Below are 23856 nucleotides of genomic sequence, written 5' to 3'. Positions count from 1 at the left end.
CAGTGAAAGCACATTTAAAAAAAATAGTATTGAACTTTTGCCTAGAAAAGTTATAGAAATGAATAAAATCTTATTTATGGACATTTCCATGTCCGTATAAATATTTTATTATGCTCAGCTCAAAGTGCATTTGAGTTTAAAGCTATGATTATAGCTGTATCGCTTCATATACATATGCACGTGTGTGTGTGTGTGTTGAAAATTAAAAAACTTAAATGTTTATTGAAACCTATAAATTTTTCTGTTTGACATAGTCGCTAAATGTATTTATTTTTAACATTAACCTGGTGTCAAAGGAGTAAAAATCCTTTTTGTGACTCTGTAAATTGATTAACAGTCCTTATCCAGTAATCCATTTATCCACGAACAACTGCAAAGTCATGCATTTATTACTCAAGGTGTGTGAAACCTGAATTTGATGTGGCAGATTGCCATTTATCTGCAAGTATATGATCCTGTCATGCTTTCAGTAATGATTGAAAATCATTAAAATGATGCATTTTTCTGCTTTAATGCAAATCGATTTGAAAAAGCATCATGATGTCCCGGTGAATCAGATTTTCCCCCCTGCCATAGTATAAAGAGCATCTCACAGGCGTAGCCTCCGTGGAGGAGGTGCTGTATGTGTCTGCCTCCGCTGGGCCCACCTGCTGAGCTCTCAGCTCATGCTTTATGTATGGGGGGGATGGGGTGATGGAGGGGGGAGAGTCTCGGCCTCCTCTTTTTGATTCTCACCTTCCTCCTGCATAGCACGATTTAGTCTGGATTGAATGTTTGGTTCAAGATGGCGGGTTATGAGATAATGTTAGTGCATTATTTAGGACAGACTGATTCAGTCTGTATTTGTTCTTAGGAATCCTCATAATGCACAAACACAGCCCTGTATATGCAATAGTGAAATCTATTTACATAACAGGCTTTGTCAGTTGCCTTGATATTTTCCCTAAAGATTCAGATCTTGCTTTGAGCTTAAAACCAGGTATGTCTCTTTACGTGATGTTATGTTGTCTTCCAGGAGCACGTTGTACCAGATAAATGAAATGCGGTTCATTCCTTGTCAGTCATAATCCTTAAAACCTTTGCTTTGTTTACCTTTAGATTTAGTGATGTTTAATTCAAGAACCAAATATTCTTTTGAGTTAATTCTTTAAATTTATATTTCTGGGCTGTTAAATGCTTGATTCTGATTGGTTGACGAACATTCTAACGCTTTTCCACGGTCGGACCGAATGGTTTTAATACCATGTCCTAACCAAACGCAATGCGATAAGATTCTAGCGACAAACAGTTTGTCTGTCCACACTATACTATACTAGTATACACTATACATAATCAAATTCCTAATTACACAATTTGAACATTTTTAAAGTGCATCCTGAGTGACTGAAACAATCTTTGTCAATTATGTGGCGTGTCTCGGCATTGCGTCTGGTTAGGACACGGTGTAAGAACGGTAGGGACTGGTTCCAGTTATATTTCCACTTGAGTGTGGTACGGCACGGCACGATTACAAACCGTTCTCGGCCCCGAATTCTTAGCGAGGTTGGCTAACCATTATATTCCGATTAAAGGCACAGCTAAAGTAGTTCCAGTCGGGTCTTGACCACATAATTCCATATCACTTTGGCAAATGAATTCAGTTATTTCAAATGTCCTTTTAAAGCCTACAACAGCAAAAGAACCCACAAAGACATTGACCATGCAGATAGATATATCAAACAATGATAAAAATTACAAACTATTTCCATGTTTCCCCACTAACTACGTTTATCTATTGAAAGCACACTCTTTTTCCCACTCTCTCTACTAATAACTGCAATGGTTTGCATCTCTCTCATATAACAGCATAAGTCTGCATATCAGTGGCTCAGGCCTCTGTTACTAGCTCTAAAATGACAATTTGGCAACGGAGGCCTGGGATGAAATGCATAAGAAATTAGTCCTACACACGAGAGTTTTAATGATAAAAAAATTGACAACTCTCAAGCTTACTGAAGACAAGTAAACAGTCAGTGATAAAAAACAAAGAAACTAATTAGTGCATTTCTAGAAATAGGACAAAGTATACAATAGAACAAAAACACATGAAATAGACCTACCTGAAAAGCTTCAAGCACTAGAAATGCATAAATTGTATAAAGTAATGAAATTTACAAAAAAACATAGTCTGCATAGTCTTCACTGTGTACATTTACATATACATTTATTCTAATTAAAGTTACAAAAGTTATTCAGTCAAGAGCAGTGAGTGATTTTCTCTATCTTTTGTTGTTTGATCAACATTGACACAGACGGCAGCAGGCTTATTATGCTGCTGTCACTTTAAGACTAAACGCATGGATCTAATATACTGTTCCACATTTACTTTCTCAACTGTTTACGTTCACTTAAAGTCGCCATGAAATTAAAATGGAAGCTTTTTGGCTTTTAATATGAATGTTAGCCTTACTTTTATCTGCAAGCTAGTGTGCTCCAAAACAATGACAAAATTCACATTTTGAAGATATAAACATTCAAACTTGCAATACAATAAACTTCCGCCAATATGATCAATGATTTTAATGACATCACTCTTCACTTCCATATGGAGGAGATTTATGAGGAGAAACATTTAGAGATTAAGAGGAAACTGCGGCTTTACCGAACACTCTGGCCGAGCTGTGAATAAACTAAAAGCTATTGGCTAATTTAAAAAAAGGGGAGGAGCTGTTCGAAATGTCCCACGCTATCTTGCCGTTTCAATGGAAATTACGTCAACACATTGAATATTGCTGCGCATTTCAAGGCACTTCAGTAGGCCTTTAAGACAGACATCTGTTTACAAGGATACAAGTAGGGCTGTCAAACGATTAATCGCGATTAATCGTATACAAAATAAAAGTTTGAGTTTGCCTAATATATGTGGGTGCACTGTGTAATTATTATGTATATATAAATACAAACACATTCATGTATATATTTGAGAAATATTTACAAGTATATGCATTTATTTATATTTTTATATTATTTATGTTATATATAAATACAAATATTTTGTACATAAATAACATATTTCTCTTAAATATATACATTAATTTGTGTATATTTATATATACATATTAATTACACACAGCACTCACACATATTAGGCAAACTCAAACGTTTATTTTGTATGCGATTAATCGCGATTAATCATTTGACAGCCCTAGATACAAGTAAAGATGGGCATTTTGACACAAGTGTGTGTATTTGACCATTCAAGCACAATACTTGTCTTGTTATTGTTAACTAAAACGAACTAATTTTCGTAATTTGAAATAAAGCTAAAATAAAATAAAATATAAACAAACTACATTTAAAATTCAAAATGAAATGTAAATAAAAAAAAATTAGAAATATTGCCTTGTCAAATAACTGAAATAAAAATGAGTTTAAATTTATTTATTTTTATTACTATCATGGTTAGGTTTCGGGGTTTGGCATAGTTTCAGTCATACATTTTTGTACAATTTCTTGCGATTCTGCAATCTCGTACAAAACATTACGTTTTCTTGTGAGGTTGTGTCAATGTAAAAATTTCATATGAACATACTAAAAGAACAGAAATGCGTTGGACATCACAACATTAGTCTGTCTGTGGCTGAGCAGGAGGCTGCTCTCCTGAAGGACGGAGACGGACATGCCCAGACATGATTCTCTGAGAGGTCGGCTTTCAGCAGCATCGCTCAGCTCGATATCATGCAGTGATGTCACGGCCCCGCCAGCAGATGCTTATCCGTTCAGAGGACGTGTCACACAGGATTCTGAGCAGTCCCACATTCAGCCAGGTTAAATGACCTTTCAGGGGATCTGCGATAATAAATGAGCAATAGTGAAACATCAGACTGAACAATAGACATTAAATGTAGCGGTCTATCAGGGCTCTCAGAAAACATTTCTTTCCCGTAAAGGTAAATGGAATACTCTCTAATGCAAGTCCAGGCGCACAGTTGGTGACGAGGGTGTTAGTGATGATTACTCATCTTCTGCTGCACCACTCCAAAGTGATGGTGTGATCAGTGCACTCTCTCTATCTCTCCATCTCGCTCCTCATGCTTGGGCATGCAGCTCTTATCAATGAGGAGAGAAGTGACATCACTAGTCCAGAGATCACGGTCCATCCCATCTGTTCCGATTAGCGTGTTATGATTACACATGCACAAGCCGTAATATTCAAACCCATTTGTAATGCTCTTATAGATTTGCTGAATGTCAGGGCTGGCCGGTATGACGGTATATGCTGTGTGTAACCAGTGTCAGCTGACAGTCGGTAGTGATTATGCTGTACTGTGGTATATCTGCAGTGTGATTTTAGAAAATATAAATAATAATAAAAAATAGCTGAAATGATAGCATACTTTTTGAATTATCTCAGGCAGGCCTTTCCAGCATAGACAGTTTTGTTGATTTTAATGAAACCAAATTAGTTTTATGTCTAATATTAAAGGTCATTGCACACTGAGTCCGAAATTCGCATGCGAAACTTTCGCACGTTAAAAAATAAATTCGACCTCACGTTATGTCAATCGCGTTTGCACACTGCCTCCGAAACTTTCGTCCGTCAAAAAAATATTCGGATCAGGTTCGATTTTCTGCGTTTTTCGCATCCGTGGCACGCATTTTGAGAGACGTTTTGACAATTCAGAGCCACCGTACGCGAACGCAAAAATCCAGAATGCCATCTGACAAGTTGATCCACGTCGTCTACAGCACAAAACAGCAGCACTGAATGACAAACAACGTGAGGAATACAAAGAGACCGAATATAAAGACAGATTGTGCCAGTAGTAAAGCATCAAACAGAGCCACTGACATCCTGAAGTAAACTTTGAAACGCTCGGATAATCCCGCAGCTCCTTGATGAGGTGAATTCTCCTTTCTCTCAATGCAATCTCGGGATTGAATGGACCCAATATTTCCTCTTTCTTTTTCTCTTTTTAAGAAGAGAGACGACAATCGTGCTCACTGCTTGAAGACTTCATTTTGTATTGTTTTGCGATTTGTTTTGCGATTTTTTTTTTCGCAACGCATTAATTTTTACGCATCGGACTCAGTGTGCAAGGTCTCTGTGCGTGACGAATTTTTAGGATTGCGAATACGAAAAAACGCATGCGAAAATTTCGGACTCAGTGTGCAAAGGCCTTAACACTGTGTGACTGTAGGTTGTTTACAGCATTGAAACTTGCATCAATGTAGAATTCAACTGATATGTGGTCACACTGTCACAGTTTTCCACATGTTAGAATACACATTATTTTACTATAGTTTCACACATGAAAGTCATATTTATGATGTATTACACTTTTCTAGTCTTATTTATCTTTTGAGACTTTTTAAAGGATTAGTTCACTTTAAAATGAAAATTGCCAGACTGCCTTCCATATTCAACTTGCGGAAAAAGCGTAACTGACGTTGTAAGTTGAATACGGAAGGCGCAGGACGTAGTGTAAGCGTTTTGAACTGCGACAGGCATTACACTTTCTTCGTAAGTTGAATATGGACGGTGGTCTGATGGAAGCTATATATTTTACTTGTTAAATATGCATATTTTTCTTACACAAACACATCGCTTTGCTTCAGAAGTCCTTTATTAACCATCCGGAGCCGTGTGAAGTACGTTTAAGTTGAATGGATGCACTTTCTTGAGCTTCATACTCCTTGGTCCCGTTCCCTGCCATTATAAAGCTTGGAAGCATCAGGATATTTATTAATATAACTCCGACTGTGTTCATCAGAAAGAAAAAAGTCATATACCTAGGATGGCTTGAGAGTGAGAAAATCTTGGGGTAATTTTCATTTTGAAGTGAACTAATCCTTTAAGACTAACTTCTTGCTTTATTGTAGCATTTCTAACTCAAGCTCAGAAGCTCAAAATCAACTGAAAGTCCCTTTCATTTTTAAAAGTATTGATGCCATTATATTATCTAATAAACTTTACTACATTGTTATGCAATATATAAAATATTTCAGGGCTGAATTGCCACCAAAACGATGTCTATATCATATATATATATAGATAACATATCTATAACTCCTAGTGAGGGTTTTAGATCTATACTGTTTATTGTACTGTTAACTGTACACATTTTTGAATGGGGCTTGCGATATTGATCAATAATTATACAATATGAAAACACAATATGCTGTTTGCAGTTAAAACTAATCAACATTTTTTTTATGCATTTTTATCTTGCTCTTGAGTTGGTCAGTTCCACCCCATTTTTGATGTGACTAAGGCTGCATGATTAGGAGAAAGTCTAATTGCAATAATTGCAATTTAAATAATAATAATAATTTCCAGGGGCCGTATTCACAAAACTTTTTATCTTACCACTAAGAGTTCTCCTAAATAGCAGTAAAAGTTCTTAGCTAAGAGTTTTCTCTTAAAACCTATTCACAAAGCTGCTGAGACAAACTTTTACTAAGAAATAGACTGAAGTCTTAAGCCAAGAGTAAGGGCGGGGTTGACCTCGTTGCTATGGAGTAAACACACAGTGATTGGCTGATGGGGGAGGAGTCAGCGATTTAATCATAGAAATATTGTAGAATGAGGTGTCATGTTTCCATATTAAAATAAAGGTTTTAAAATACAAATGTTGCCCTATTCAAATAAATATTGTTTTTAATAAAAATGTTGCCATAGTCAAAAAAAAAATGTTACCATATTGTTGCCATATAGTTTGTAAACAAAGTTTGGGAGAAACACATTCGAACGGTCTTTCTAATCAGCTTGAGAGAAGGAATATATACACAGACGAGAGCCGGATCACGTATAGTTACTTTGACAGTTTTCTGCATCCCTCCGCCACCCTGTTCCTCGTTCTCGGCTGGGGATACGGGGAGAACTTTGGGCTAAATTCCAAGCTCGGAGCCCTCAATCCCCTTGGACAGCACACCAAATACGCTTTTTTTTTTTTATATATATATATATATATATATATTTTTTTTTTTTTTTTTTTTACTCTATTCAATTATTTGTAAGTGTGAACTCATGAAAACCATTGCCACAGGTAATCAGACAATATTTATTTATTTGTAAAAGTTTTAAAAGTTTGTTTTGCCGTCTCATCATAGATTCAAATCTATAAATCAAATTGTATTGCATTTATGAAGAAAAGGTTCAGCACCCAAGGCTCTATCACTATTGCCTCAATAGTGTTCAGTGTCTTTGGGTGGATTAGGACTGTTTGTGATTTGGTCTTAGTGATTTAGGAGTCCTCTTGACTACTCCTAATGTTTCACAGATTTAGGAGCTACTTTCAGCGCTAAAATGCTTTGTGAAATACTCTTAGAACAAAAATGTAGGACTCCTAAAATTAGGACTGACACGCCCATTATTTTGAATAGTTTCTCCTAAATCGGCAAGTTAGGAACTACTTTTAGCCTTAAGATGTTTTGTGAATACGGCCCCAGGTTTGCTGTGCTTGTTTGTAGGGCAGCACTATTTGGCCAAATGTTTGTGCTTTTATATTCAATACAGCTATTAAAAAAAAAAAAAAAAAAAAAAAAAAAAAAAAAAAAATGCTTTTGGAAAATAAAAAATAGAGTATTTAGGAAAAACAATAATAATAATAATAATAATAATAAATGTGATATTACAACTGTGAAGTTACAATACTAATGACTGTCTTCATTTCTTAATTTTCAAACGTTAAATAATCTTGCAGTTTATTACTTTGAATTGTTAAATTGGTGCATACTGCATTTTCCAACTTGGTTTAAACATTGTGTATATGTTGCAACAGTTCTGAATAAAAAAAAAATAAAAAAAATAAGCCATCACATTTGGTGCAAACCTAATATTCTAATATTCTTGAAAATGTTTTTAGTTTTGATCTATTACCCAGCTGTAATGTTGCATTTATAGTTTGATTGGAGCAGCCCTTTCAGTGTAGTTTCTCTTTTTTTTTTCTTTTTCTTTTTCTTTCCCTGCTGCTGCTTATGAAGACAACAGATTAAACAAACTGATTCAGCTGTAATGATTTCTTCTGTTTGCACTAGAGATCATCCCTTTTAATCCGATCCTCTCAGGTACAAAAGAGAGCTAGGAAAATCTTTCATGTGGGTACACACTCATGGACATCACAGCAGTTCAGGTCATGTTACAGCGACGAGGCCGACAGACAGGAAGAACAAATATCACAGCAAAGATTCCTGTCTCACAATGCTGGTTTGCTGTAGTTGCATTTCAGGCTTGTGGAAGCTCTGCTTTAGATTGCAATAGAGGGTTTGCGTTTGATCCCGATGGCGCCACATTGTTTTTGACCCCGCCCCCCGTCCTCTCAGTGCATCAGGGTTGGCCGAAAGGAGCTGACAGGAAGTCTGAGCTGTGGCCAGGCATATCCCACGCACAAACAGATACCACCTGCCCATAATCGTATACTGCCCCCATCTGCAAGCGTGACTGTCCGCACTCAACCTGTTCACCGGTTGTACCTTGTCCTCCCGTTTGATGTTTTTCTGCTGTTCCAGGGATGCTTGCGGTGAATGTTTGTGCTTGAGCACTCCCAGCAAAGTGGGCAATTTGTTAATCACGCTGTCCTGACCGCTGCGTGTGTTGCGGAGGAGTAGTGCTGTTGAGGGCAGGATGTTCTGGTGGGAGGTAGAGTTTCTCTGTCTCTCCATCCTCAAGCGCAGCTTTGTGAATGACATAACACCGCCCATGGCGCTTATGTAATCCACGTCCATCCTCTTTTTTTATTTGTCTCCTCTCAGTCTCTCTGTATTTTTCAGGCTAGATGGAGACTCATGTTGTAATGCCTAGGGATTTGTAATCTTTTTAAAATGCTTTTCTTGTATCACGAGTGAGCGCAGTCCACTTAAGCGCAAAATTAACACTACTTTTAATAGTGACCCAGCATCCCTTACAGAGGTGTACTGTGGTACCAATTATGTTATCTGTTATTCGAGTAGTCGTTAGTCAACTAGAAGAGGCTTAGTCAATCAAAAATTGTATTAGTTGGTTAGTCGCAGAAAGAAAGAAAAAACTTCGGGTCCTTGAAGTAATTAAAGTATGTTGGACAGGAAATCAACATTAAATATGTCTTTATAATTTCAAACGTAAGTAGTAGCAACTTTACTTGTCTGTTCGTTCTAACGTTAACCTAGATAAATGTGCACTGTTATTAGGGGCATAATTAAGTGTTTTGTGAGTGTGGAAGCTGAAGTATAGTGTGCTTTTACTGCATGACATGGTGATGCCGGTGCGATCATTAGCATCTTTTCCTGATAACAGCGGAAACAACTTAAAATACTCCTTCATTTTTGGTCATACAGATAAGAGTAAAAAAACTGTAAACTGTCTACTTTTGTGTAAACTCACAATAACAAAAAAATGTTGTGACTTAAAATAAAGAAAAATCAGGATGCGCTTTCTGCTGTCTCGATCTCCCGGAACTGGAGCGTGTCACAAAAATGAACCAAAACTCGGTGTATAATTGCCTCACAGACATAGAAAATATATCTATAGAAAGCTTGAAATGTCTAGTTGTTGTAAACCAAGTGGAAAACAAATATTTTCAGATTATGTAATCTGTATGAAACGTACATATAGGCACGTCTACTACTGCAGAGATGACGATTCGGCATCGTCATCAAAATTATTAAAATTTTTAGATCGTCTCCTTGGTGGGGTTTTTTCACGACACATTCATAATCATTACTTTTGCTGCTGCGCTGTGGCAAGCTTTCTGTGTGCGCTTGAGTGCCGATTAGGCTATGTAGGCAATTAAGACTCATTTTATGATTTATATGGCTTATTAATATACATGTGTGATTAGTCGACTAATCGCTTAAATGAATGACTACTAGTAGACTAGAAAAATCGAGGGCAGCCCTATTATCTATCCAATAAGCATTAGGCACAATAGTTGACTAACAAGAAAATATGTTCTCACTTAGTTAGCAACAATTTTGGAAATATTTGGCCAAAACTGTTCTGAATGATTTAACAAATGTATGCACCGTGGTGTTTGCAAGATTTATGGTATTTGAAATATTACATGTTCAAAAACGACTTTTTAGTAGATGACTCATCAATATTAATCACTATCTTTATTAAAGATGACCCTTACTCTGACTTCCTTTCAGAAAATACTTCCTTATGAATCATTAATGTTTAACAAATTCTTGTACATATCATAATTTCCCCTCATGCTAGCAGAACCGCACCAAACGAAGGTCACACTCCTGTCTCTTCCTCTAGAAAGAACAGTAGAGTTCTCTTTTGCGTGTGGTTAATGTGTAGCTGTATCGTGTTGAACTCTGACACACCTCCGGGCAGCCTTGGCATCGGGACTTGAATCTCGGAGTTTGGCTGGGAATGGCTTGGCTACTGATCAACCAACTCAGGCATGATAAAACCAGCTCACTGGACTCTCCCAGCCTTTGTCTTTGATTCTCCGGCTCAACTGGTGTTTGTTTATGTGTGCAGCGTGGCAGAAGTGAGCTGCGTCAGTGCAGGCTGGTGTATGTGAACTGGAGGCAGTTGAGTCACATGGTTTCTCCAGTCAGACATCCATGTTTGAGCGGGCGTAGGTGGCCCTTCTCTCAAACAGGCTGCTGGCAGATGGCGTTTTATTGGAGCACTGAGGACTCCAGAGTGAGACTGCTCTGCACTTGGTTCAGCCAGGCTTAGGCCTTCATGGAAGGTTTTTTTTTTTTTTTTTTTTTTTTCCCTGAAATTAATGCAACACGCAATTCCCATTTAAATAAATGGATTTGAGTTGCTTTGGCTTTGGTGTGATTGCAAGCTCTGATACCATGGCATTGATAATAAATTAGTACCGTTATCAACCAAATAAACTGCCTTAAATGACTGATATGTAACCAAAATATTTAGCTTCTTTTTAGTTAATAAAATCTACTAAAACTTAATGATTAATTTGGACAATAGGTTAAAGGGGACCTATAATGCCCCTTTACAAGATGTAATATAAGTCTCTGGTGTCCCCAGAATGTGTCTTTAAAGTTTCAGCTCAAAATGCCCCACAGATCATTTATTATAGCTTGTCAAATTTGCTTCTATTTAGGTCTGAGTAGAAACACACCATTTTTGTGTCCCTTTAAATGCAAATGAGCTGCTGCTCCTGGCCCCCTTTCCAGAAGAGGGCGGAGCTTTAACAGCTCGTGCTTCAGTTGCTCAAGAACAGCAAAGCTGGAGAATCTCACGCAGCCAAAATGAGGATTGTCAGTAACGGTGTTCAGCCTTACATTGTTCAAACCGGAGTCGACACTGATGGAGAGACTCCATCCGAGACTACAACTTTAGAATGAAACTGGATGTTTCTGAATGGTTAGTGGATAAATTTATGTAGCTGCTGTGGAGTTGATTCAACTCATCGACTAGCATGTGCCGTAAAATGACGGCATGGTAACAACACTCTACTCAACTCTTCCTGTTCTCTAAAGCAGCCCAACATGGCCTCACCCCCTTTGTTAGGTGTTCTCGTGGGTGGGGTTTATGTAAATTTTAGGATAAGTGATGTCACTAACCCAGGAAGAAGCTCGTTGTAGTCCCTACCAGCCGTTTGTTGTAGTTCTTAAAAAACGATTTCTGTAAAAGAAAATATCTCCCTTTGCATTGAATTTTGAGCGTCGTAACTTTGCAGATGTTGTTTATACTCAAACAGCAACATTACACACTAACTGAAGTTAAAAAAGTGAAATCACAATTAATCACACCTTTAAATGTAGACTGGCAAGATCTGTGTTTCAACTCTTTTAGATAATAATAATAATAATATTTTCAATTATTGAAGAAAAAAATCACAAGGATTATAAATGGCATATAGGTAAACAATTGGTGACAGTTTTGATTTTTAGATGAGTTATTCCTGTCAAACAACAGCAGCATGTTGCCTAATGTTTGCAATACTACTATCATAATGTTTTAAAGTTTTGATACCAGGTTTTTCAGTACATATTGTATGCATGTTGTGCATTTCTACTCATAAAAACTACATGGTCATGGTTATTGGTAGCTGAAAACATGATCAAGTTCTCTAAAATATATAACAAACAAACAAGGGAACTACACTTTGCGAATGACAGCCAATTCAAATTCTGTGGAAATCTTTGGAAGTGGATTCCTTGCAGCCCTAATCATTTTGACTGTTTCTCAAATCACTTTTTATGACTGATGCAAGAAAAAAAGTACATATTTTTTATGTAATATGCCATTTTTTGAGAGAGGCATTACATTTCTATATGTATTACTATATGAGTTTCCTCCCACTCTTTGAATTCCCACTCACACGTTCCAGCAGCATCTAGCAGTGGAGTGCCGATAGAAAGTTGGCGAAAGTGTTAATCAGCAGAGATAGATAGAAACCAACAACTGAATGTGTTATGTGCAGTCTGAACACAAGATGAGTCATCGGCAGGCCAACAGTGTGCTCTATTCTCAGGGGTGTTACAACACCACCACACAATGAGCAGTGTAGGCTTTGCCTACAACTACCCACATCACCCTCAGAAGATGCACACAGTTTAAAGACACATGTATTTGTTTTACCTATTAATTATTGCGTTTTATAGCAGACTTGGGGATCGGCCACTCTTAAGGTGCGCTCACATCATTTTTCTTTGAAATTTTGCCACCGAAATCCAGTCATTCCAATAGGAATCCATGCAATCTGGAGTTTTGCGTGAGGGCAAAATAATTCCCCCACGCAAATTTAGCTCATGTTCAAGTTTGTCACGCGAATTTGCTAAGCTGCTTGGGTCTGTGTCAACTATGCTTCATATATTGCTACACTGTTGACAACAGACACCTGGACCTGTTTTTGCACAATTTCACTGTTTTGCTCATTTTGATAATGCTGGTCTCTTAGCATAAACATGTGGGATCACAAGTGTTCAAAGAGACAAAGCCAGTTTCATTGATGTATTGATGTCTGCGTAATTCTTACAGTGCTGCTATCTAGTTGTTGCTTTAATCTATAATATATAGACCAAATTATATATGTAGTCTAGTTAAATTTAATTGAAAAAGTACACACTTGACCTTTTAAAGAGAGATTGTCATTAATTAATGCTCTGTGTTGTGTTTTTATAGTAGAGGGTCTGCCTCAGGTCTACTATTTCGGGCCCTGTGGGAAATACAACGCCATGGTTCTGGAGCTGCTCGGCCCCAGTCTTGAGGATCTCTTTGACCTGTGTGACCGAACATTCTCCCTCAAGACCGTCCTGATGATCGCCATTCAGCTGGTGAGTGCCCAGGCAGTGTGTCACCTGGGTGAGAAGTGCATGCATATAGTCGTTCTGATGCTTTGCAGTGCAGGTGTGTAATTTGCATCCTTTGCTCAATTCCCCAGATTTCCCGCATGGAGTATGTGCATTCTAAAAACCTCATCTATAGGGACGTGAAGCCAGAGAACTTCCTCATCGGTCGGCAAGGAAACAAGAAGGAGCACATCATTCACATCATAGACTTTGGCCTTGCGAAAGAATACATTGACCCAGAAACCAAAAAACACATTCCTTACCGGGAGCACAAGAGCCTTACGGGCACAGCTCGATACATGTCTATTAATACACATTTAGGGAAAGGTAAGTGTTGGATACCTCCCTAGTCTGATCCTGAAACGGACTAAACATTAAATTTAGCATGCCGCTATCTCCACACTTCTTGATTGACTGTTTAATAGGGTTGGGAATCATGAACCAGTTGTTAAAGAACATGATTTTCATGTTTGGATCTTTTGATGTTGCATTGGATCTATAGTAGGGCTGGAACTAATTATTTTTTCAATCGATTGATCAATCGATTATTTTTATTTTTTATTCTTTTTCGATTAATCAAATAATCTGACGGTCATTTTTTTCTCACTGTTAATCTTTTGATTATTTTATGGATAGTTTATTAATCCTTTGGTTAATTTACCAATAAGTAATAACTGTAACTAATAGGGGTGTAACGATTCACTCATTTTCTCGATGCATCGATTACAAATCCTGACGATGCATATGCATCGATCTTGAAACATGTTTTTTGAATCATGAATCGTTAATTTTGGTCAATAATCGATGTAAAATGCTAAGAATCGGATTAATCGCAATTCTATAGCGATTCAGTGCTTTAAAATATATAAATATAAACACCTTTCACTGGATTGCGCTCGCACTCCGTCCGTAGCTCTCATCGACACATTTTTGAGCAGCCCACGTTTGAGCTCTCCTCAGGACGGCCGCTGCTCTTCACATGAGCAGATGACGGCTCTCTATTGAGATAGCAATAGTCCTGAGTCAAATCGATCAAGCCATTGATAAAGCTGCCAAGTCATTGCGTGGTCACTACTGTTGAAATAATACGCTTTCATTGCATGGAAATGTCACCGTTACTTTATATAAAGGAAATGGGTCATGTCATTGACATTACCTGAGAAAGTTGAAGTAAAACCCCGCTTATTCAAGGGCGCGCATTTATTGCATAGATGGAGCTAATGCATAATGTAAGTGTCTAAATGCATACGCACAGTTCCAATGAATGATAAACGAAATTTAACTTAATGTCGTTAAACTGAAGGAAACTGCTGAAATAACTACAACATTAACAACACTGAAATAAGAGCGCACAGTTTGTCTGTCAATCAGATGTGCATTAAAGTTGTTCGTTACTATAGCAACAGTAGAAACCCAGCTCATTTTTTTTTCTTTCCTTTTCTTCTTTCTTCAGAATCACCATAAAGAAAATGTTCCGTATAAAGAGAAAGAGGGCTTTTATAACTATTCCGTGAAGAAAAGTTAGTTTAGGATTAGTTGGGAAAGTGCATGATATTCTAAGGTAGTCTCTCCATGTAAGCATTAGTATGTTTAATGTACCTGGAACACTTTAATAAGGTTGTGTAGCCACTAACACTATCCTACATTATAGTTAACATGAACTAACAATACCGTTAAAGCCTTTTAAAATTTTGGCTTATGTAAATTTCTACAAATGCCAGTTTTTAGGCTATTAAAATAAAGTTATGTAGCATCATTAAGAACTAACATGAACTTACATTCACAATGGACAAAAGGTAGTTTTTTGCCCCTACTCTCTGATCTCCTGAAGGCCACTGTGTAATTCGCACCCTGACTAAGACACATTGGGGGAAGCATTTCAATAACCCTAATGAATGCATATAAAAATGGAGAATCGAATTGAATTTTAATCTGAATCGTCACAAATTGAATCATTCTGAAACTCGTTCTTGAATCGAATCGAACACCTATGAATCGTGAATTGAATCGATTCGCTGACTACCCAAAGATTCACAGCTCTAGTAACTAATCTATGTATGACCCTAACGATATTATTTATCACAAAGCATAACGTTTATGCAGTGTAGGCCTAATTAGGTTAGGTGTTTAGGCTGTGTTCAGTCACGTTGTGGGACTTACAGCAGCAAGTGCTTACAAATTTGAATCCTGACATGTTTTGTTAATTCAAGAGATTCAAGTAAAGTAAACAAGATTAAAGTAAACAAACGGCTGAAGTCACAACCGCATTCTTACTAACTAACTATCAAACATGGCGGTATCTATAAAACCATTAAGTTTTACTGTGATTGATAGCATGCAATTAAATAAAGGAGTCCAATCAAGACGTGAGTTCATCCATTCGATATTTTAAATAACCAACAACACCTTTGTAACCGGTTGCAGAGAGTATGCTTGAGCTGCGTGTTTTGCAGCCTCGCACCCACGGCAGCTCGTAAAAACCAGTATGATGTTTGACTTTAGTCGTATTAAGCACAAAATATGAGACTGGCAACCGTATTCTAGTGCTGTGTAAAACTTCACTGTAATAATCCAAATACGTGCACTGTTGTCTCATTGTTTTGAGGGTTTTTTTTTTTTTTTATGCTCTTACATAGAAGTTGTGCTGCTGTGGTTTGCCATTTTAGTTTTTACAGAGTGTACAGATCACCGTTTTATTCGGTCTCTGTTTAAAATAAATTTCCACTCTTTAAATCAGGCTCAATATTTTTGTAAAAATGGCTGATTTTTCCATCATTGGGGAATATAAACAGTGCGGCGAATCTACACATTCCGCGCAAATCGACTAGTTTACGTAATCAATGCAATTGATTGTAGGCGTGTCGTTCCAGTCCTAATCTATGAGTCAAATGATGCTGTGTTTGTGAGTGAGTTGTGAGTAATGAACAAAAGTCTTACGGGTTTGGATCGACATGAGGGTGAGTAATTAATGACAAAATTTTCATTTTTGGGTGAACTAACCCTTTAAATATGAGAACTGCATTGGGTCAAAGTAGCAACACAGTGCAGTTGCACGTTCTTCAGGCTTAAATGTATTTTAGTACCCTCACTCCACAACAAATTCTTTAAAAGTAATGGTAGTTATTTAATTTTTTTTTGTTATATATTCCATCATTTATTCACCCTCATGTTGTTCTAAACCCATAAGACTTTCATTCATCTTCTAAACACAAATTGAGATATTTTTAATGTAACCAGAGAGATTTTTGTCCATCCAATGAATTTGAATCCCCCCCCAACTGCTTACAAATGTGAAATAGCTGCTTGAATGTTCATTTCAGATATATGAACAAACAGCTGAAGTCACAATCGCATTCTTACTATCTATCTGACTGTCTATCTATAACGGTTATAGCGACAGTATCAAACATGACGGTATCCATAAAAAAGTTTTACCGCGATTGACAACGTGTAATTAAATAAAGGTGTCCAATCAAGACGTGAGTTCATCCTTTAGATATTTTAAATAACCAACAACACCTTTGTAACCGGAGAGATTTTTGTCCATCCAATGAAAGTCACAACCAAAATTAAGCTTTACAAAGTACATAAAGATATTGTAAAAGTAATCCATATGAATCAAGGGCTTCAATCCAAATTGTCTGAAGAGACATGATTGCTTTATATGATGAGAAGATTTAATTTAGGCTTTTTTTCATATATAAACATCAATCAATGCACATGCATGGAGCTCATCAAATATGGCAAACGAAGATGCTCAAACGTGCTTCATGCGCAAGAACAAACCTCATTGCTGTGGTTGAGCTTCATGGTTACAAGGACTTTCAGTGGATGAACAAAAAATTATTGTTCCATAGATGAATGTAAGTCTTATGGGTTTGAAATGAGATGTATGTATTTTTTTTTTTTTGGGTCAGTTGTTTATAGCACTTCCTCCAAGCACTAAAAGTCACAGAATAGTTCGAACCAGAATTGTTAAATTCTTTGATTCCCAACCCTACTGTTCAACAAACTTTGTTATTTTGTACATAATTGAACTTTTTTTTTTTTTTTTCTTGCAGAGCAAAGTCGGAGGGATGACCTTGAGGCCTTGGGTCACATGTTCATGTATTTCCTCCGGGGTAGTCTCCCTTGGCAAGGACTAAAAGTATGTTGAACCAGCCTGTTAACGTCATTAAAACTGTTACTGATTTTGTTCTGGAAAATGAGCTGTTGTTGTTTTGTGCTTTACAGGCTGACACACTGAAAGAACGCTACCAGAAGATTGGGGACACAAAGCGAAACACTCCCATTGAAGTTCTCTGTGAGAACTTTCCCGGTGAGACCCCCTTAAAAGACATCATGTGCTTCACTTGGAGCAGCTAATCTTAAAGTCAGCATGAAATTAAAATTGACCCCATTTTCTTTCTTAATACACATTCCTGGTCTTGTGCATGCTTCACAAGTGCAGATTATTCAAAAGGAAATGTTATGTTTGTCTTTTGTAATCTTTCATCAAACTGTAATAACTATTTCAGCTGACGGGGACATTAAAGAAGTAAAACGGGATGTTTAAAGGTGCTTGATGTTGGCTTTAAAGTGTCCCTATCATGGTATTTTAAAGCTTGCCAATTTTGTTCTAGAGGTCTTCATGCAGGTTTTCATGCACCCAAGGTCAAAAAACTTTTTCTCAACATACATTTCAGCATCATCTTTTTTCTTAGTGTCTGAAACGGTTCAATATAGGATTGTCTCTCTAAACTCTTTCCACAAGCCTCTTCTGCTCTGATTGGTCAGATGGCCTAGTCTGTTGTGATTGGTCGTCTGCTTACAGCGCATTTCAGACACCAAACGACCATTATCATATCTGAATTTCAGCTCCAGATCTTCTTTAGCACTTGATGCACAGTGATACGAACAGTAACGATGGTGTTGGTTTTACCGTATCGATTCCAGCCCGAGTCCTTATCCTTCGATAGTGCATGCCGAGTGGATTTGCTTTGGCGGCTGAAAACAGCGTCTTCTCGACATGTCGACAACACGAACCAGACGCTTCCAGACCTCGGCTACATCTACAGTGTTTGAGGGCAGGAAAAAGTATATGTGGTTTGCCAATGAATACCATAGGCTGACATTATGCAAATTTGATACAAACCTACATAGGTTTGTGCAGGAAGTGACACTGGAATTACTGACGAATCGTTTCAGGCAGTTCAGGATCGATTCTTTCTTTCGGGAGGTGACCGTTACTCTGTTTATCTGCACTTTTGAAACTTTGCAGACCTTTCACTTGGGCTGGGATAATAAATCGATGCATCAATTGATGCACTCAAATGCTCATGAAGAAGAGCGCTGAGTCTGGGAATGTACTTGCACATCAGAATGCTTTTTGACGTGAGATTAATGTAAACAGCCCACTGCAAACGCCCTTGTAATTCGCTTTAACCTTTTTGAACTTTCTGAATGATTATTTTATAAAGTGGTGTGCAAGGAATTGGAAGCAAGCAGAGTATGGCTGTTTCTAAAGCACGCAGTGCCATCTGCTGTTAAAAACTAAGCTCAGAATCGATTTGAGAGAGAATCACGATGCATTCGGAAAATCTCAGAATCGATCCAGAACCATGTCTCGATTTGCGACGCGTCAGTTTATTGTCCCAGGCCTACCTCTTACATTCACAAACAATTTTATTTCACACTACATGGAAAGGAAAAATATGAAAAAGCATAATAGGGACACTTGAAGACCAAACGGTAACACTTTACTTGAAGGGGTGTGCATAAGACTGACATGACACCTTCATAATCTTGACATGACACGTGTCATGAATATGAAGGTTTTATGCATGTTTATGACAACTGTCATTAAATGTCATTCGCTCAATTATGTCATTTTTAATGCAAAGATGACATTGTTTGAGATGTCTTTGTTACGACAACTTGACATAAACCAACACATCATAACCTGTCAGTGTCTTTGTCATGACAATGTGACATTAGCAAAACATCATAACCTGTCATAAACATGACATAGCAGATTAATTATCAAACTTAAAAAACTACTTAGCTTTATGGGTTAACATTATATTTTACTTTATATTTTACTTTATATACTTTATAAGTACTAATAAATAGCCAATATTTTAGCCATATGAATGCTAATAGTAATAAGCAACTAGTTAAAAGACCCTAAAATAAAGTGTTACCATTATTTTATAACAGTGTCATGTTTTTTACGAAATTTGAATTTGTCTATTATCTGACCTTCTGTTGGAGGAAACTTAAAAAATCGAAAAAAAAAAAAAAAACATGAAATGAAAAATAGTCATGACGCTGTTATAAAATTATTTGTCAGAGTATTGTCACTTAATGACATTTTAATGACAAGTTCAATTTGTACCACTGTACTTGAGCTCAAGATACATATTTATGACACTATTATAATGGCCTCATGTCAAAACCAACTACATGACAGTTTAATGCAATGTTAACCCATAAAGCTAAATGATGTCAAGTTGTCATGACAAAGACACTGACAGGTTACGATGTATTGGTTTATGTCAAGTCGTCATAACTCGGACATCTCAAACAATGTCATCTTTGCATTAAAAGTGACATAATTGAGCGAATGACACTTAATGACAGTTGTCATAAACATTCATAAAACCTCCTTCATATTCATGACACGTGTCATGTCATGATTATGAAGGTGTCATGTCAGTCTTATGCACACCCCTTCAAGTAAAGTGTTACCGACCAAACTTTACTTTTCTGTTATTTATTCTGATTATTGTCATTGTAACTTTGTCCTCATTTGTGCTTTCAGAGGAGATGGCCACCTATCTGCGCTATGTCCGGCGGTTGGATTTCTTTGAGAAGCCAGATTATGAATACTTGCGGACCTTATTTACGGAGTTGTTTGAACGAAAAGGATATACCTTTGATTACTCTTATGACTGGGTTGGCAGACAGATTGTGAGTTAACATAAAGAATTTCTGCATTCCACTCATGCTAGCTATGTTCCAGCACTTCCCTACATAGGTCGCTATTTTCTAAGGCAACATCATACAAAAAATGTAACTTGATTTGAAACTCTTTACTTGGGTAGCTTTGCAAACCACATGACGTTAGCATATTGCTAAGCTAATAATGCAATGCTGTTAACACAAAAATACATTTTTATCAGTATTTTTCAGCATTGAATGTAGAGTCTAATTGTACAGTCAGTTAGTCATAAAGTGGCACAGTTTACTCCTCCATGGAATGTTGCTGCCTATATTCACTGTAGGGTTGTCAAAAGCACTGACTTTGGTACCAAGTTGGTACTGAAATTTTAAAAAATGTGATGATACCAGCATTTCCCCCTAGCATTTTGAGCGCTGTTGAGCGGATTCTTAAACACCTCTGATTGGCCATTGTGTTCACGCGCTTAACAGATATGTCTGTGATTGGCTACAATGATCAACGCTTTAAAGGTGCCCTAGATTATTGCTCCATCTGCCATTTTTCGCTGTTGTTCTTGCTTGCTTACCTAGTTTGTTGATTCAGCTGTGCACAGATCCAGACGTTTTGCCCTTGTCTAATGCCTTTCATAATGATAATGTTTGGAACGTGGGCTGGCATATGCAAATATTGGGGGCGTACACCCCGACTGTTACGTAACAGTCGGTGTTATGTTGAGATCCGCCTGTTTTCCGAAGTTTTAAGAAGGAGGAAACAATGGAGTTTGAGACTCACTGTATGTCATTTCCATGTACTGAACTAGGGCTGGGCGATATATCGCATGCAATTGTCACGCGCATTTCGTCAGTAAAGCCGGTTCCCTGATTACCGCTAAATCGCCATCACCTGCTTTTAAATGGAGCGCCATTTAATAGACAGAGCCGTAGTTCACTGATAAGCTACGCAATATCACGTTCAATATCGCAGATGAATCGCCTTCGATAATGAACGTGATATTGCGTAGCTTGTCAGTGAACTACGGCTCTGTCTATTAAATGCCGCTCCATTTGAAAGCAGGTGATGGCGATTTAGCGGTAATCAGGGAACCGGTTTTACTGACGAAATGCGCGTGCCAATTGCATGCGATATATCGCCCAGCCCTATACTGAACTCTTGTTATTTAACTATGCCAAGATGAATTAAATTTTTCATTCGAGGGCACCTTTAAAAACATGTTGTAAATAGACATCTTTGATGCTCTTCACTGAGCGCTTACACAGATACACACTGGAGCATTGATCATTGTAGCCAATCACAGACTTATCTGATGAGCATGTGAACACAATGGCCAATCAGAGGTGTTTATAATACGCTCAACAGTGCACAAAATGCTAGGGGGAAATGCTGGTATCGGCACATTTTTAACATTTCAGTACTGTCTTGGTACCGAAGTCGGTACTTTCGACAAACTTGATTCACTGGGACACAGAGCTAATTCATCTTGGCCTTGAAACTGATGTTGTGTGTCTTTCTCAGCCCACTCCAGTAGGGTCGGTCCACGTGGACTCAGGGGCATCTGCCATCACACGTGAGAGCCATGCACACAGAGACAGACCCTCTCAGCACCAGCCATTAAGGAATCAGGTAATCGTCCACTGTTCGTTAAGGAAGCTTAAGGTTGGCAAACCTTGTCTTTATTACAGAAAGAGAAAATGTACTAAGTTTTACTCAATTTATTAGGCCAAATGGGTGAATCTCACAAAACAAGCCTGGGTTATATTTCACTTTAAGCTTTTTTTGTAGAATAATTTTTTTTTTTTTTTTTTTTTTTTTTTTTTTTTTTTTTTTTGGATTGTGATATTTTGTTCGACAGTTAAACGCCCTCACATTCTCATGGCTGTATTGTGAATATAGAAAATACTGTTCAGTGTTTGAATGGAAAGTAATGCTTTTATTTAATAAGGACACATTAAATTGTTCAAAAGTATCAGTAATATGGTTGTCAAAATATCCGATTTTTCACACCACGGTTATCGTGGCCAAAAGAATTCACGATATCGATACATTGCGATATCTATAGAAACCTTGAAAAAAAACTTAATGTTATCAGTCAAATTCATCTCTACTTTATTTTGTCTTTTTCATTCTTTTTTTAAGCCAATGAATCACACCATTGCACATATAATGTTTTGTATTGTAATGCAAAGTATATGATGTAATGAGAATAGTAGAAAATATCAGAATGCATTACAATAATAGGAAATAGGAAAAGCTTTTTGCTTGACATGAAAATATCACAATGCAAACAAAAATGATTTGTTTTCGGAGTGAAATAATGGCCTAGACATGTTTTCATGAGGTCTGCTCAAGCATTATCATTAGAGCTGGTGGAGGTGGAGTTGATTTTCGAGGGTTTCTGCAGCAGGACATGAAGCTTTAAACAAAATCATTAGACCCGTCCACTCATCAGCTGGCTGCTGCAGCATGCACTGCTTTAGCATATCATGGCTCAGAGTGCATGCTGGGATTAGAAGTTCCTAAAACTATACATTTTTTGCATATATATGTCACTGGAGACTATTTTTATATTGATTAATTTGCCAGTTTCTGTGAATTGCTTATTCTGCCTCTCTCTTACATCTGCAAGAGCAAATCAGCTTTGCACATCTCATAAACTTGCCCTGTATCAAACTCATCATGCTGAAGCAAATGATTAATTTTCTCTCATAAAAGTTGTCTGAATTTGGGGTGCACTGAAATTAGTGCTTATAGTTCAAGGTTGATTGAAGTCAAAGAAAGTCGCATGGTTTTGCAATGACAGGTTGAGGGTGAGTTAATGAATTGAGCTGAACTGTTTTTTTTAAGACATCTTGACATCATATATTTAAGGTCTTTCTAGTGATGTGAATTCAGTGTAGGTTTTTATTCCTATGGTTCTTGTGAGGGAAGGGGAGTGCAGATATATTTAGAAACCCTTGGCTGAAAGACACAAGCACCCTGTAAACTGCCCCGTCATCAGTTTGATGGGGGTTCTGGTGTTTAACGAGTCCGCAGCACTAATTGGGGCACATAAAAACCTATTCACGAGAGCACAGATTTTCACCACAGAAGGCTCTATTAAATTTAAACGATGCTATTCTGTTGACTTGCCAATAAGATGTAGGGTACAGTGGGGCTAAAGGTGCACCAGGGAAGAAGGCGCATTTGACTTTGTTCACCTTTAAACCACTAGATGGCACAAAAATTCTCCATCGCTTTCCTAAATATCTGTATTTCACTATGCACATGGAAATTTGGCTGATCCTTGACACGATCACGGGCAGCAACGCAAAGTTTAATCAAATAAAAATGGACCGAAAAATAAATGGACCAACTTTATATTAAGTGTCTTTGACTACTATGTACTTACATTTATCATTTGATACAATGCGCTTATTGTGTACATACATGCATTTACGTTGTACTTAGAATTAAAAAAACACCTGCAATAATTAAATTTGTAATTAATTTCTGTAAAAAAAGAGAAATTCTTTGCAGACAGCTTTCCTTGCGTGCAAAATGTTCTGCAGTCATACACTATGGCAGTGGTTCCCAAACCTGTCCTGGAGGACCCCCAGCACTGCACATTTTGTATGTCGCCCTTATCTGACACACCTCCTTCAGGTCTTGCGGTCTCTGCTAATGAGCTGACGAGT

At 37.4% G+C, this 23856-nt stretch overlaps 1 protein-coding gene across 3 annotated transcripts in view; it reads left to right on the top strand.

The window, feature by feature from the left end:
• Positions 1-23856, top strand: part of csnk1g1 (casein kinase 1, gamma 1) — a 58587-nt gene that overhangs the window by 18335 nt on the left and 16396 nt on the right. For all 3 annotated transcript variants that reach the window (XM_048185589.1, XM_048185591.1, XM_048185590.1), the window contains exons 5-10: positions 13076-13227; positions 13335-13569; positions 17304-17389; positions 17476-17560; positions 20045-20193; positions 21698-21805. In XM_048185589.1, the coding sequence (XP_048041546.1) occupies positions 13076-13227; positions 13335-13569; positions 17304-17389; positions 17476-17560; positions 20045-20193; positions 21698-21805 (815 nt within the window). The remainder of the gene's footprint in view (positions 1-13075; positions 13228-13334; positions 13570-17303; positions 17390-17475; positions 17561-20044; positions 20194-21697; positions 21806-23856) is intronic.

Source organism: Megalobrama amblycephala, linkage group LG3, assembly GCF_018812025.1.
Source record: "Megalobrama amblycephala isolate DHTTF-2021 linkage group LG3, ASM1881202v1, whole genome shotgun sequence".
In the NCBI taxonomy this organism is placed as follows: domain Eukaryota; kingdom Metazoa; phylum Chordata; class Actinopteri; order Cypriniformes; family Xenocyprididae; genus Megalobrama; species Megalobrama amblycephala.
This window is presented reverse-complemented; position numbering and strand designations above follow the sequence as displayed.